The sequence below is a fragment of the Pelophylax lessonae genome, assembly GCF_965119305.1.
Source record: "Pelophylax lessonae genome assembly, chromosome: 2".
NCBI classification, from domain to species: Eukaryota; Metazoa; Chordata; class Amphibia; order Anura; family Ranidae; genus Pelophylax; species Pelophylax lessonae.
The window spans coordinates 259,300,529-259,315,482 of record NC_138769.1 but is presented as its reverse complement, the minus strand read 5'-3'; the positions used below and the strand labels follow the sequence as shown (position 1 = coordinate 259,315,482).

Here is a 14,954-nt window from a genome sequence, read left to right as displayed (position 1 = left end):
CAGGTTCCACTTCATATGGGCCCTCAATGAATATAAGGTTCCAACATAGATAGAAAGACACTTCATAGTGTAATATGTTCAGTATAAAATGTATTCGCATCCAGAAAACTCACTCACCAAAAGGTAAGATAAAAACTTGCATGTGCATCAATAATCCACAGGGGAATGTTTCCAACCATCAAGATGGCGGACCTCACTGCTTGGCAATGTCACGTGATCCTGTTCTACTCAATCGGTTTTGCGTACCAACATCATCAGTGGCGTGGCCTCACGTGTATTGGGATGCCTTATATGTGGTAGGGGCCAGCTATAGATAGACCATGTACTATGTGTTCCAAGAGAAGGAACTGTTCATCCCACTGAAATAGGAAGTGATGCCGTGTCCGACCAAAAAGAGCAGACCTGAGGGAGTTGGATACGGGAACCTAAAAGCAAAGGTTGTGATCATTGAAAATAAATCCTGGTCCCACAGCATTTGCAGACTATATTAAATGGCAAAAAACAGAACTTGAATCGGAGAGTTCCGGTCGCTCAAAAATAGTTAGAGGTGGCCAGTTGGAAAACCCATATACATGTAAACTCCAAAAAAATGAAAGGTTACAAAGCAAAAGTTATAGGAATGTTCTGTCCCATATATAGATTGCCGAGCATAGTTGGTGCCATCTTGTGGTTGAAAACACTCAATACAATTTTACCCAAAAAATTATTTCACTATCTATATCTATATATATATATATATATATATATATATATATATATATATATATATATATATATATATATATGAACCATAAAAACCTAAAAACATAGAAAAAAAAATTAACCATAATTGCCTGAGTATAGAACAAACCCTATTTAGGTTCATATGACAGTCCAGAAAAATTCATCCATTGTTTATGAAGGGGTTAGTATTCGACTCTATTATAAGGCCATGAGGTCTGAATGATCTTAAATTAGATGCACCTAGTTTATAGCCTGGAGATTTCTCTCCTTAAGTGACTTCCTCTCCAATTGACATTGAGCTGGTCAATGGCTATAAAAGATGTACCCTTAGGGTTTCTATTATGATAACGATCATAATGCTTGGAAAGGCTATGGTTAGGGAAGCACTTTTGAATGTTAGCAAGATGCTCCTTCCTTCTGATCTAAAAAGTACGAACAGTGTGTCCCACATAATGCATGCCACATGGGCAAGTGATCATGTGTATCTGGTTGGGTAGAGCTGGATCACGCGACATTGCCAAGCACGGAGGTCAGCCATCTTGATGGTTGAAAATTTTCCCTTGTGGATAGATGCACATGCAAGTTTTTCTTACCTTTTTTGGAGTTTTCTGGAATATACCGTAATACATTTTATACTGAACGTATTCCACTATGAGGTGTCTTTCTATCTATGTTGGAACGTTCTATCCATTGAGGGCCATATGAAGTGGAATCTGCTTAAGGGTTGGAGAGTGCTGCTGTATGATCGAATGAATCCTGTAACCAGTGCATTCAACCACTGTATGTAGTGGTCCACTCTGGATGGAACGTTTTATCCATTGAGGGCCATGTGAAGTGGAATCTGCTTAAAGGTGGAAGAATGCTGCTGTTTGATTGGATTCTGTAACAAGTACATTCGATCTCTGTATGTAGTGGTCCACTCTGGATGGTAAGAGTCAGTGTGTGTACATCTGACGGTGGAGGATCTCTCACAAGATTTTCTATTTTGGACCCCACACCTATTGGACTCTTTCTGTTGAATTTCCTGTCAAGGACTTTGTTAGTTTGCAGCGTTGCACCTTTGCATGTTTTTATGCCAGTGTTCACCACTAGTGAATTGTACAATACTGTAAGCTCGGGTCTGTTGTTTTCAATAGTTCTGGGAATGTGTCCATGGACATCCTCCCACATGTCCCCTTGGTCACGTATCCAGCACACAATGTGACTACTGAGTCTTTCGGGCACAGCTGATCACAGATCAGGGTAAGGGGCCAATCACAGCAGCCCTTTACCATGTGATCAGCTGATCACATGTAAACAGACTTGCTGGTTATTAACAGTCCTTTCCTCACACGCTGTGAAAGGAAAGGAGAGCCGTTAACCAGCAAGACTGTCAGTACGTGTTTTACACTGATAACCAGGGCACTCATCAGTGCCTTGATTATCAGTGCAGCCCCATTAGTGCCACATATCAGTGCCTCCTTCCGCAGGACTCCCAGAGCATCCACTGACAGTCCCCCCCCCCCCCTCCTTCCTCGCACGGATGGAAGAGCAGGGAGCGGATTGGCTCTTTCTCCTCCCGCCCCTCTCCTCCTGTGTATACTGCGAGAAGTGTGAAAGACGGGAGCTAAATGATCAAATTCACCTGCTTAGCTTCACACTTCCTGCAGTGCACACAGGAGGGGAGAGAGGAGAAGGAGCAGATCAGGGCTCTCCTCTCCCATCCGTGCGAGGGAGGGGGGAACTGTCAGTGTAGGCTCTGGGCTGTATTAGAGAGACGCTCTCAGCTCCAGAGCCCTGCGGTAAAAAACTCCACTGTGGCCCGGGCAGTGGCAGAATGCCAGGGCCTGGTCACAAGTACGACCCTGGTAGTTTTGCCACTGTGTGGACATTATCTGGTCTGGTCTGATCTGGCAGTCTGCTTGCTGACACCTTCTTATCAAGGCTTTTTGAGGTTTCTCTACATTTTCTACATTTTCCCCAAGTTGCAGCTCACTGCTTGCATCAGGGCTTAGAGAAATAGAAAGGCAAGGTGCTGTGATGTTTTAGGTAAGCAATGCACAGAACCATGATGGCCCCTCCCACCAGCCATGATCTGCCTACATTATATCATTATATATAGAAGCACATAGACCCAGTGATTGTCGCTGGGTCTAAAATAAGGTAATGAAAATAATATGGTGTTCAAAATATTGTCAGCATGTTAATGGGTAGGAAAGAAGGAATCAAAGAGGGGGGCAGGGCGGAGAAGGGGGGGGGGGGGCAAGACAGGAGCAGAATAATTTCTTGAAGCTAGGTACACAGACATTTGCCAGTTAAAAAAAAAAAAAAAGGGCCTGCATTCGGCCCATGTGTATGTTGGTCTGTCCGACTTTTGTCAGGCGTGCAGGCTGGAAAACCAGCAGTCCACCGACTGAGCAGAGAGCCCTGATTGGAGTGCTTTGGCGGGGGCGGGGGGGGGGCCACATAGTATAGCAGCTCCGACCAGAGATGACCGTTTTTTTTTCGTTCAAGTCGCTGGGTTGAATGGAAAAAAATGTATAGTGTGTACCAGGATTAAAAGTGGAAGTCTGGGCTAACACTATCTAAACCTAAACCTTCTCCCACCCCCATTCTAAGCCCTATACTAACTATCCTGTAAAGGAAAGATGTCCATTCTTGCCCAATATAAGGGCGCTGGCCACATGATCAGCTCCCAGCATTGATTTCAGGGGAGAGAAGGGACAGCAGACAAGGGATGCCCCATAATAATTCTATTGGTGACGTCCCCACACAGGCCATGCACTTAATGCTGCTCTCTCCTCCCTAGAAAAAAAATAAATAGCTAAAAGTGAACTGCAGCATATTGGGTAGATTGTACCCTCAGTTACTTACCCACTCATGTCACTGGATACAAATAGGGCTCTGTGGCAAATACAAATATATACAAAAGAGACAGTACCAGACAAAAGGTACAGTTAAAAGAACCACACTAATGAGCCTCGGGGGTATAGAAACCAGTCAGCTATTATATAAATGGATTCAAATTTAGAAAAATACAAAAATTTTGGTCACCGCATGGATATAAAAGCATAAATCAAACAAAACGCCACCTTCCATCACCATAAAAAAAAGACAGGTTGCGAAATAGCCCTAAACACATCACATTTATGCTTCATCTATAGACTGATCTATATGGATATTCACTAGGATTCAATACATTGGAGTTTGATGGAGATTCTATATCTGTTAATTTGATTGCTCTTCATGCTCTTTGAATTCACTGCATCTATATGCCATTTCCAGTAGTGATATTGCATCCAGATGCGACTTTCCTGAAGTGCTCTTTTTAGAGCTACAGTATTTCGCTACCGCACCATTTTTTTTTTATGGTCATGGAAGGTTGTGTTTTTATTTCATGCTTTTATATCCTTGATGTGACTAATTAAAGTTGTATTTTTCTAAATTTGGATCTATTTTTCTTCAATAATGGCTGGTTGGTTTCTATACCCCTGAGGCTCATTATTTCAGTTCTTTTGACTGTCCCTTTTTTTCTGGTATATTTTGTATATGCTCTCTCCCCTGATGCCAGCTGCTGGGGAGATCACATGATCGTGCTGTAGCACCCTTAGATTAGGTAAGTATACACCTTTTCCTTTACAAGATAGATAGGGCATAGAATGGGGTGGTCGCAGAATTTTGGAAGCCTGGACTTCCACTTTTTTCGGCCTAAAGTGAAGACATCCGCGGACCCTGATGTCTTCCTAAGAGAAGCTGTAATCACTAGTATATACGGTCACCAGGAAACTTGTCACCCCCCTGGTGATAGTAATTATTGTAAGCAAAGCATAAAAAGTAAAACATGTAATATTTAAAAAAACAAATACACCACTATACACAAACAGTGCAGACACACACTATGCATAAATATAGAACATTATGGTGAATATTTACTACACATATTATGTATCCCCACCTACATTAGAGTATTAAGAATAATTTGGGGGCTTCTTCACACCTTTCTGGTCTGTAGTGATGCATTAATACACATGCAATAAAGTACAATATTTCATGTAATGCGTCAAAGCCCAGTGTCATTTGACCCCCTTCCTGTAAACCCTGATGTGAAGGCTGTACCCCCCTCCTCCTTCACCCTGGACTTATAGGTAAAGACTATAGAGAGCTGCTGCTCCCTGTGGTATTTAGTAGCCCCCCCCCCCCCTGCCAAAGGCAAAAATGACGTGACATCACTGGACTAGATCACACACCTGGAAAAGGTATGTTTCTTGAGGGGGGGATAGGGAGCAGCATGGGAGGGAACCAGAGCACAAAAATTAGCTGCCAGTGCAGAGCAAGTGACCAAAAAAAAGGTACTTGCACTTTTCTTTTCTTTTTTTTTTTAGCGAACCACTAAGCATGGCATGTACAGTTTGATGCCTTGCAGGGCAGTTTTTTTGCCATCCTCTAAAGTTGTGAATCCAGCCTTAGGGGCTTTTATTTTATTATAATGGTAAACCTAGAAAGATTTCATTTTTTTATTTATTTTTTTTAATTTTTATTAGGATTTTCAAAAGTATAAACAGTCGAAAAAGTGAACACATTATGTAACTGTGTCAAAGTCAATATTGCAAACAAAAAAAAAATCAAACTGAGATACATAACATAGGATAATAGCAGTCAACGGTAGAGCATAGTGTCACATATTTAAATATGGAGGTTAGGAATCCTGCAGGTCTGTGAGAAGGTAGATACCTGTTCTGGAGTTGTGTGGAAGCGAGAGGGGTTCATAGAAAGTGGGACAGAAGTATAGATGCAGAGAATGATCAGGAGGGGCCACACACCCAGGTCACCCTCAAGGGGAATTCACTGTGTCCGAAGGGCGCGCCTCCCCCCATCCCCGGGCCTCCCCTCCCACCTCCACTCCCTCCGTCAATGTGTTAGGTAATAATCGTTAAGTTATACACATACCCAGATCGACCATTCCTAATCACATTTGGAGATAGATTAGCCAGTGCTAATATTTTCTCATAGGAGTGGTTATCGTGCACGAGGGATACCAAGTCAGCCAAAGTTGGGGGTATGAACGGTTTTCCAGTGCCGCAGGAGAATTTGCGGGTGGATAAAAGTATATGGGAGACCACAGTCCTGTGCCACGGAGGGAAGTTATTGATACCTAGATGTAGGATGGCTAGAGAAGGGTCAGGCTTGGTTATGATCACCGTACAATTGGAGATGAGTGGAAAAACTTGAACCCAGAGCTTGTTCCATTTTGGACAGGACCATAGGGAGTGAAAGAGGGTTCCTACTTGTCCGCAACCTCTCCAGCAATTGGGTGTGGGTGACATTATGGATAGGCAATAAGAGGTATAGTACCAGCGGTTCAGAATTTTGATCGTGAGTTCCCACTGCGAGGAGCAACGCAAGCTCTCGATAATCATCCTTAAGGCCCTCTTCCAGTCAGTAAGATCAAAAGACCGGCCTAGGTCCGATTCCCATTTAACCATGGAGGGGGATTTGTTGGTTGTAAAGCTAATATGTAGAAGGTGATACAGCCGCGATATATGACCGTTTTTCGGGAAGGTAGGTGGGAGCATTAGTTCTTTCAGTTCTTCATGCACCGTGAAGGGTGGTAGGGGGTATTATGTAAGGAAATGTAGAATACTAAAGCAAGAAAAGTGGCCCAAGGTGTGAGGAGATGTCTGTCTGAAAATTCCGCTAGTGAATTGACGCGACCCTCGGATAGCTAATTGTGTACATATGAAATGCCTGAGGAGCATAGGATATGGGTGTTCAGGTGAGGGAGAAGATGGAGAAAAATGTCAATGTCGATTTTGTGCGTTAGAGGGGCACCCCCCGAGGGCTTTAGGGTAGTGAATGTCCTCCAAGCTAAAATTGATGCCTGTATGGTTGGGGGAAGGGGTTTCAATTGCAGAGGGGTCTACTGGTCTGCTAAGAGTAGTAGAGGTAAATTTCTCTTACGTCCTCTGACAGTCGCCTCCCACTCATACAATCTGCACGTCTGGGTATTGGCCTTCTCCACAGGAGTAAGCTAGGCAGAAGATTTTGTTAGAATAATCACAAAAAACTTTGCATAGACACACCTACAGGGGGCTGTCCCTCTGGTCAATACCCCCAGCTAGCTGCATTCCCAATTCAGTTTGCTGCTGCCTTGCTTAGGAGTAGGCTGGCTTTTCCCTGACTGGGGCTGCGGTCTTAACTTTTTTCTTCTTTTTATGTTTTCTCTCTAGAAAAGTATTTTTTCTTTTAAAAGATAGCTTTTTATTTGTTTCTTGCGCTTAGTCGGACCTAGGAAGACTACAGTGTTTGCGGAGCTGGGAATCGCACTGGTTATCCTAGAGCCTTACGGAATCCCAGCCTGCCATCGCGCGTTAGCAGGTTATTGGTACGCCCAGGCCTCGCAAATGACTGTCCCTGACCTCAGGGTCGAGCCTGCGAAGTTGCTATCTTCGCCGGGATGTCTCAACTGCGGTACGCCCGCGTGTTGCTAGCGTCCCCTTCGACTGACGGCACCCCCACTCAGGGTGGGAGGCTTCCTGTCACAGAGCGGTGCCCACGTTTTCACTGGACTGGTGAGTACCATGATACCCCTCTGTCTCTGACATGTCTGTCGGGGTGTGTATGTGGGCCCTCTATTTTATGGGGATGGCAGTTCGGTATGGGTTCTGTGATGTCCCCCCTCATGTCTGTAGGTGCGGTCCGTGTGTGTCCCTTCCCGGTTCCTTGGGGGGGGCGCTGTAGCGGTTCCACCGCTGTATGGGGGGTTTCGGGGGTCTCCTATGTCCCTGAGGTGCTTGTGCAATGTGGGTGTGGGGGCCGCTTTTGGTGTGAAACCGCGGCGGAAGCGAGCGGCGCAGGGCTACGTTGCTTTGCCCAGCAGCGGCTGAGTGCCGCTGTAAATGTACGGTGGGTGGGGCTGAACTGGTTAAAGTCTCGTTTCTTTTTTTTTTTCCCTATAAAATTAAAAACATGTCATACTTACCTGCTCAGTTGCAGTGGATTTGAACAGCGTGGCCCAAAACCTCCTCTTCTTGGGTCCGTCTATTGTGATCCTGACCCCTCCCTTCTGTTCAGTACCCCCACAGCAAGCAGCTTGTCCATTAAGACATGAAGCACTGCCCCAGCCCCCAATCTCCCCTGATTGGCTAGCTGACTTTGACAGCAGTGGCAGCCAAAAGGACTGGACTGCTGCTGTGTCTTAGTATGGAGAATCTCGGATGGCTGAGACACTCGTGGACATCGCTGGACAGCGAGGGACCTCAGATAGGTGTTAGCGGGGCCAAGGGGGGCTGCTGCACATAGGTTTTTTTATCTTAATGCATATGCAACCTTCTGATTTTATAACTCCTTTAATAAATGAGGGGAAGCTCTACAAACTTCATTATCCAATCCTGTTGCAAGCAAAAATGTGGTGGTGTTTTCCTTGCATGTGATTGGGTATGCTTTGCAAAGTGAAGCTTCAACTTATTTACTAAGGTCTGGAGCAACTGCTCTTGCACGGTGCACAATTGATTTGCCTTTAGTAAATCAACCCCTAGGTCTCCAGAACCAGGGAATCATTCGCTCCTGTGAGACGCAGACAACCTTAAAAAACTGGCAGGTGTTTTACCCTTCCATAATAGCAAAAGCTCAATAAAAGAAAAGAAAAAGTTTTTGGGCGTTTTGATGTACTTAAAATCCTTCTTTCTCTTACGTCCTCCGACAGTCGCTGCCTCCTCGAAGTCATCACTTTTGGGTATTGACTACCGCTCCGTAGAAGTAGCTAGGCATAAGACTTAGTCAAAAAGAACAAAGGCATTTGCATATACACACCCATGGGGGCTGTCCCACTAGGTCAATACCCCCCTGCAGTGACCACTCCCAACTCAGTTTCTTTCTGCCTAGCGTCAGGAGTAGTTAGGCTTCCCTGTGCTGGGGCTACAGTCTCAACCTATCTAATCTTTTTTTTCTTTGATTTTCTTTTAAAAATTTCAGTTTTTTCTTGCCTTACTAGCTGTTTATTTTGTCAGCTTTAGTTTAGTCGATTCTTCGGATGAAGATGGATTCATGCGGTGCTGGGATTTGGACTGACCGCCCTGGTTCTCCAGGGCAGAGGGTCAGATGGACCCCCAGCCCGCCATCGAGCGTTCAGCCATGGTTCGTCCTGGCATTATAAATGACCCATCTCTGCTCGCTGCAGGGATGCAGCCGTGAGGTGGCTACCTCACAGGACACATCTGCGATACTGGAGTGTAAGGTCCCTGGCTAACGGCACTCCCTGTCAGTTGAGGACAGCAGCTTTTCGTTCTGAGAGGCTCCCCACGCCATCTGGTACAGGTAAGTACTTCTGTGTGGGGCCTCTATGTGGGGTGGCAGTCCTTTGTTGCTGTGTGTCCCCATGTCTGTGCCTGTGTGACTCCCTAGGCAGTCCCTGCGGGGATCGCTTGTACATGCGCTGCAGTGCTGTGTGTTTTTGGGGGTCCCCTTCCCTGTGTCACTTCGGTGTTGTGGGGGTGCAGACTGTGTGTGTGGCGGCCGCTGCGGGGTAAAACTGCGCGGTCCGCCATTTTAGATATGGGCATGCATGTTTTGGCTTCACTATGGGCAATACTACATGCTGTTTTGGCACCTTCCGACGCCATTTTGCGGTGGCAGAACGATCGTTCCGACCGCATGTTCGGTGGCCATTTTGCCGGAGCCGTCCATTCACTCCTATGGGGCAGCCATTTTCCCTGAGTCATGCAGCTTATAGTTCAGCCTCCTCTGACAGCACTTCCTTTTCCTCTAAGGCAGCGACATCGGTGGTAACACTCTGTGGGCTCTGCAGGCTATCTCTCTCATTACCTTCTGTATTGTCATTTCTGGCTCAGTTTTTTCTTCTCCTGTTTGGGGGTCTTTGTCACTGTATCTGTAGCGGTGGGCAGCGCACTCCGCAGCGGTCTTAAAGGGGCAGTACAAAACTTATTGAACTGTTGTTTCATCTTGGGCAATGGATTCTCAGGACAGCAAATTCCCCTCAGCTCTGTTGGGGGACCCCAGTTCTCCTGTGGCCCCTCTGAGACTTGATTTGGCCGCTGTAGTGGTGACCTTGCTGTCCAATATGGAAATGCTGATGGCTGAACGTGCTGCTAGAAAGAGGTCCAGATTGTCTCTCTTCTGATTCAGATGGTGATATGGCTGCTGCGGCGAGCGTGCCCTTTTCAGGGTTTCGCTCATCCTTAGACCCGCTGGGGTCTGTGGGGGAGGTGGAGGGGGTTGATACTTCCTCCCCGGGGTCGCCCGAAGAGCGTGCGACCATGGATGAATTGATAGTTTCTGTTAAGGAAACACTACATTTGGAGGATGAGCCCAATCCTCCGGGCATTGTGTCCTCATTTGGGACACACAGGACTCACAAGTCGGCGCAGGTTTTTCCCTATCCCGCTGAGTTTCATTACACTGTTAATGAAATGTGGCGCACTTTAAAACGTCCATTCCTGGTGCCTAGTCGGTTCAAATTGCTTTATCGCTTTGCACCGGCTACGGAATCGCGATGGTGTGTGCCTCTGCAGGTGGATCACACTGTGGCCGTGCTGAACAAGGCTACCTTGGTTCCTTCTGAGAATACCCCGTTTTTTTCCGGATCCCACGGACCGACGGTTGGAGTCTCTAGCCCACCATTCCTATACGTTGCTTAGACCCGTTTTTCTCGTCCGTTTTGGTGGCTCAGGCGGTGGCGGATTGGACTAAGGTGCTTAGGAGCGACCTCGTGTTTGATGCTGTTCCGCCTGCCCGGCTGGGATATGGTGGATCAAATTCACCAAGGAATCATGTATTTGTGTGATGCGGCCTTAAATGAGGCCCCTTTAGTAGCACGCCTGTCCAGTGTCTCGGTACTCAGCCGGCGACTGATCCTGCTGACCAGTCCTTGCGGAAAACAGTTGCTGAATTTCCCTATGCTGGTTCTCGCCTTTTTGGCGAGGCGTTGGATACCCTGGTGAAGGGCGTCACAGGGGGCAAGAGCACCATGCTGCCCCAGAACCCGAAGAACAAGTCCTTTCGTGGCAAGCGAGGTTCTGCGCCTCTATCCAATCAGGGGTCCTTTCGGGAACCAATCCAAGGGCAAACCCTTCAAGGGCCAGGGTAGCCAAAAGAAGCCCTGGGCGGGCAAGCAGAAGTCAGGCAATGCCGGCTCGGCGGGTCAATCTGTCTCTGCATGAAAGGAACGCCCTCACCCGTTTCAGGGGTGGGGGGATGTTTGCGCGGTTTCCTCCAACCTTGGCTGCTCCGGATTTCGGACCGGTGGGTTCAGGAGCTCATTCGATCAGGGTACAAGATCGAATTCCTTTCCCGGCCGGCGGACAGATTTTTTCCCTCCAATCTTCATTTGCCTCCAGGGCGTCTGCAGGACCTGCATCAAGTGGTGCAGGACCTCCTTGCCCAGGGGGTGATTGTCCTGGTGCCTCATCGGGACAGGTTTCGGCGATTTTATTCAAATCTGTTCACTGTGCCCAGAAAGGAGGGCAAGGTATGTCCTATTCTGGACCTGAAAGCGCTGAACCTCTTCATGCGCGTTCAGAAGTTCCGTATGGAGTCTCTCCGCTCGGTGTTGGCCTCCCTGAGTCCAGGGGAATTCCTGGCCTCGATAGATCTAAAAGATGCATACCTGCACATCCCCATTTTCGAGGGTCATCAGCGGTACCTTCGTTTTGCTATCGCAGAGGACCACTATCAGTTTGTGGCGTTACCTTTCGATCTCGCTTCGGCTCCAAGGGTGTTTACCAAAGTACTGGCACCAGTTCTGGGCCTGTTAAGGGCACAGGGCATTGCGAGTGTCAGCCAGGACCTACTACGCGATCTCTCCACCACGGTGCAGACGCTACAGGAGTTCGGATGGACCATCAACGTTCAGAAATCGACGTTGTCTCCATCGGTTCGTCTTCCCTATCTGGGAATGATTCTGGACTCTGCTCAGGCAAAGGTGTTTTTGCCGGAGGACAAGCTCCGGACTTTACGGGACGAGATCAGGTCCCTCAGGGACAATCCGTCCTCGTCACTCAGGACCTGTATGCGGGGCCTGGGGTTGATGGTGTCGGCCTTTGAGGCGATTCCCTTTGCTCAGTTTCACATGTGGGCTCTCAAGGCAGGGATCCTGACCAGGTGGGACCGACTGCCTCAGTCCCTGGATCTGAGCGTCTCACTGAGTCGTCAGACCAGATTGCCTCTTCTGTGTTGGCTTCAGTCCCCGACGGTGTCGGAAGGCAAGTCCTTCCGTCCGTTGTTATGGACGGTGATTACCACGGATGCCAGCCTGTCGGGCTGGGGTGAAGTCCTGGGCAACCTGTCTGCTCAGGGCACTTTATCGGGAGGGAGGATTCCTCCTCCGACCAATGTGCTGGAATTGCGAGCGATAAAACTCTGTCTCTTTCAGTGGTCGGACCGACTTCGGGGCCGTCCTGTTCGGGTACAGACGGACAATGCGACCGCGGTGGCTTACATCAACCACCAAGGGGGCACCAGGAGTGCCTGGGTGGCCCGGGAGGTGACCGACATTCTGTCTTGGGCCGAGACTCATGTCCCGGCAATCTCAGCAGTTCACATTCCGGGTGTGGAGAATTGGCAGGCCGACTATCTGAGCCGCCAGACCCTGGACCAGGGGGAATGGTCCCTGCACCCGGAGGTCTTCCACATGCTGTGTGCGAAGTGGGGATCCCCGGACTTGGATCTGTTCGCGTCTCAGCTAAACCACAAGGTGGAAAGGTTCGTGGCAAGAACGCGCGATCCTCTGGCGGACGCCTCGGATGCGTTGGTGGCCCCTTGGCATCAGTATCGTCTGATGTATGCCTTTCCTCCGATTCAGTTGCTATCCAGGTTCCTCCGCAGGTTGGCCTCGGAACCGCACCTGGTGATTCTGGTGGCGCCGGACTGGCCACGCTGGTCCTGGTACGCCGACGTTGTTCACCTGGCAGTGGCGCCTCCGTGGTGGCTGCCTCTGCGGGAATATCTCCTGTCTCAGGGTCCCATCTTCCATCCTGCTTTACAGTCGCTGGCTTTAACGGCTTGGCTGTTGAGACCCAAGTCCTGAAGGACAGGGGTCTCTCCCCTGAGGTCATCCCTACCCTTGTCAAGGCTAGGAAAACTTCCTCTGGTAAAATCTTTTACCGTACCTGGAAGGCTTATTTCGCCTGGTGTGAGTCCAGGGGGTTCTCCCTCGCTCGTACTGGCTATTCTTTTCCAATGCCCTGTGGCGTCTCATTCTCTGGTTCGCACCTTCATTCAAGGTGTGCGACATTTGGCTCCTCCCAGGAAGGAGCCCTTACCTCCATGGGACTTGAACTTGGTTCTGTCCGTGTTACAGCGTGCTCCCTTTGAAGACATCCGGGAGATTTCGTTGCCTCTGCTGTCTAAGAAGGTTGCCTTTTTGGTGGCGATCACTTCGGCTCGCAGGGTTTCAGAACTGGCAGCGTTATCTTGCCATTCTCCGTACTTGGTGATTCACAAGGATAAGGTGGTCTTGCGTCCGCATCCCTCCTTTCTTCCTAAGGTGGTCTCTGAGTTCCACATTAATGAGCAGATTATCTTGCCTTCGCTTTGTACGAAGCCTAAGCATCCTAAGGAGTTTGCTCTGCATTCCTTGAATGTTGTCAGGGCGATCAGCGCTTACCTGTCGTCTACGGAATCTTTCCGAAGACGGATTTCCTCTTTGTCCTTCCTGAGGGACCTTGGAAGGGCATGGCTGCGTCCTCAGCGACAATTGCCAAATGGATCAGACAGATCATTGAGCAGGCTTATGCTTGAAGGAACGGGTTCTACCCTTCCCTGATCTTTGAGTGCGTCCTGGGCCTATTGGCATCGGGCTTCAGTGGCCCAGGTGTGCAAGGCGGCGACTTGGACATCCGTGCACACTTTTTCCAAATTCTACAAGGTAGATGTTCTGGCATCAGCTGATGCCTCCTTTGGTCGCAAGGTTCTCAGTGCGGCAGTGCCATGAGGGACCCTTGTTTTTTTTATGGGTCCCTGGCTGTTGGTGTTTGCTTTCCTGGGCTGTTGCTCCTGTTGAGCTTTGTTTTCTGTTGCCCAGAAGGTTCTCTTACGGTGCATGTAAGATTCCTTTCTCTGATGTGGGTACTGCGTTGCCTTTTCTACGGTTGCGTCTCCCACCCCTCATGTATACACTGCTTTGGGACATCCCAATAGTGATGACTTAGAGGAGGCGGCAACTGTCGGAGGATGTAAGAGAAAACTGAACTTTTGTAAAATCTTACCTGTAAAATTCCTTTCTCTGAGTCCTACGACAGTCGCCGCCCCCGCCCCTCTTTTGGGGTTGTTGTCTTAATTCCTACTGCTATGCTACCAAACTGAGTTGGGAGTGGTCACTGCAGGGGGGTATTGGCCTAGTGGGACAGCTCCCATGGGTGTGTATATGCAAATGCCTTTGTTCTTTTTGACTTAGTCTTATGCCTAGCTACTCCTACGGAGCGGAAGTCAATACCCAATAGTGATGACTTAGAGGAGGCGGCGACTGTCGGAGGACTCAGAGAGGAATTTTACAGGTAAGATTTTACAAAAATTCAGTTTTTGCAGACATCTCATTTTCAGTTCTTCGTTTGTTTCAGCAGTTCCAAGTTGTGCACCTCCATCCGCTATAACAAATGGATCATTTAGCCCCGTAAAAGGAGTATATGCTTACCAAGACATTGTAACATACCAGTGCAATGATAAAACATTTGCACTCATAGGACCACCTTCTGTGACTTGCTCCTCTTATGGAAATTGGAGTTCTGATGCCCCGAAGTGTGTTGGTAAGTATATTTTGAATGGTGTTTTCATTCCCAGAAAAAGTTGTTTCAGATCTCGCAAAGCCCTTTAGTTACTGCATTTCACAACATAGGCATGTTGTTTGAAAATCATTGGAAGGTACTGGTAATGTGCATATTTGATTTAAGAGTACTTAAAGCCTAACTTCAGTCTTTCACAGTTGTACAGGCTTCTGCCTTTACTGAAATTGATTTCACTGCACAGTAATTTTTTCCCAGTTCCAAAAGGAGCTTCAGCAACTCAGACGTGCAAGCAGAAGTGCAGTAAGATCAGGATTTTTATTGCCTCAAAACAGATTAAAAACCCTTACTAGAAACAGAAGTTATGTAAACTCATCAAATCACATCTGTGTTCAGCGGGCTCTGTGCGAGCTTGCTTCATTTACTGGTTGGAGGACATCCATCATCTAATGCTTTAATCCCTATCCTCTCGTCCCTGGCCTGCCCCTTTAATTCATTGGTTTTAAGTTCTTTAAATCA

The 14,954-nt window shown here is 47.9% G+C and overlaps 1 protein-coding gene across 3 annotated transcripts in view; it reads left to right on the top strand.

Annotated features, from left to right (window-relative positions):
- The window catches only part of LOC309548571 (complement component receptor 1-like protein), a 588,839-nt gene that overhangs the window by 187,422 nt on the left and 386,463 nt on the right, over positions 1-14,954 (top strand). For 2 of the 3 annotated variants that reach the window (XM_082248544.1, XM_082248543.1), the window contains exon 7: positions 14,274-14,459. The exons of the other annotated variant lie outside the window; for it this stretch is intronic. In XM_082248544.1, the coding sequence (XP_082104670.1) occupies positions 14,274-14,459 (186 nt within the window). The remainder of the gene's footprint in view (positions 1-14,273; positions 14,460-14,954) is intronic. 3 annotated transcript variants of the gene reach the window in all.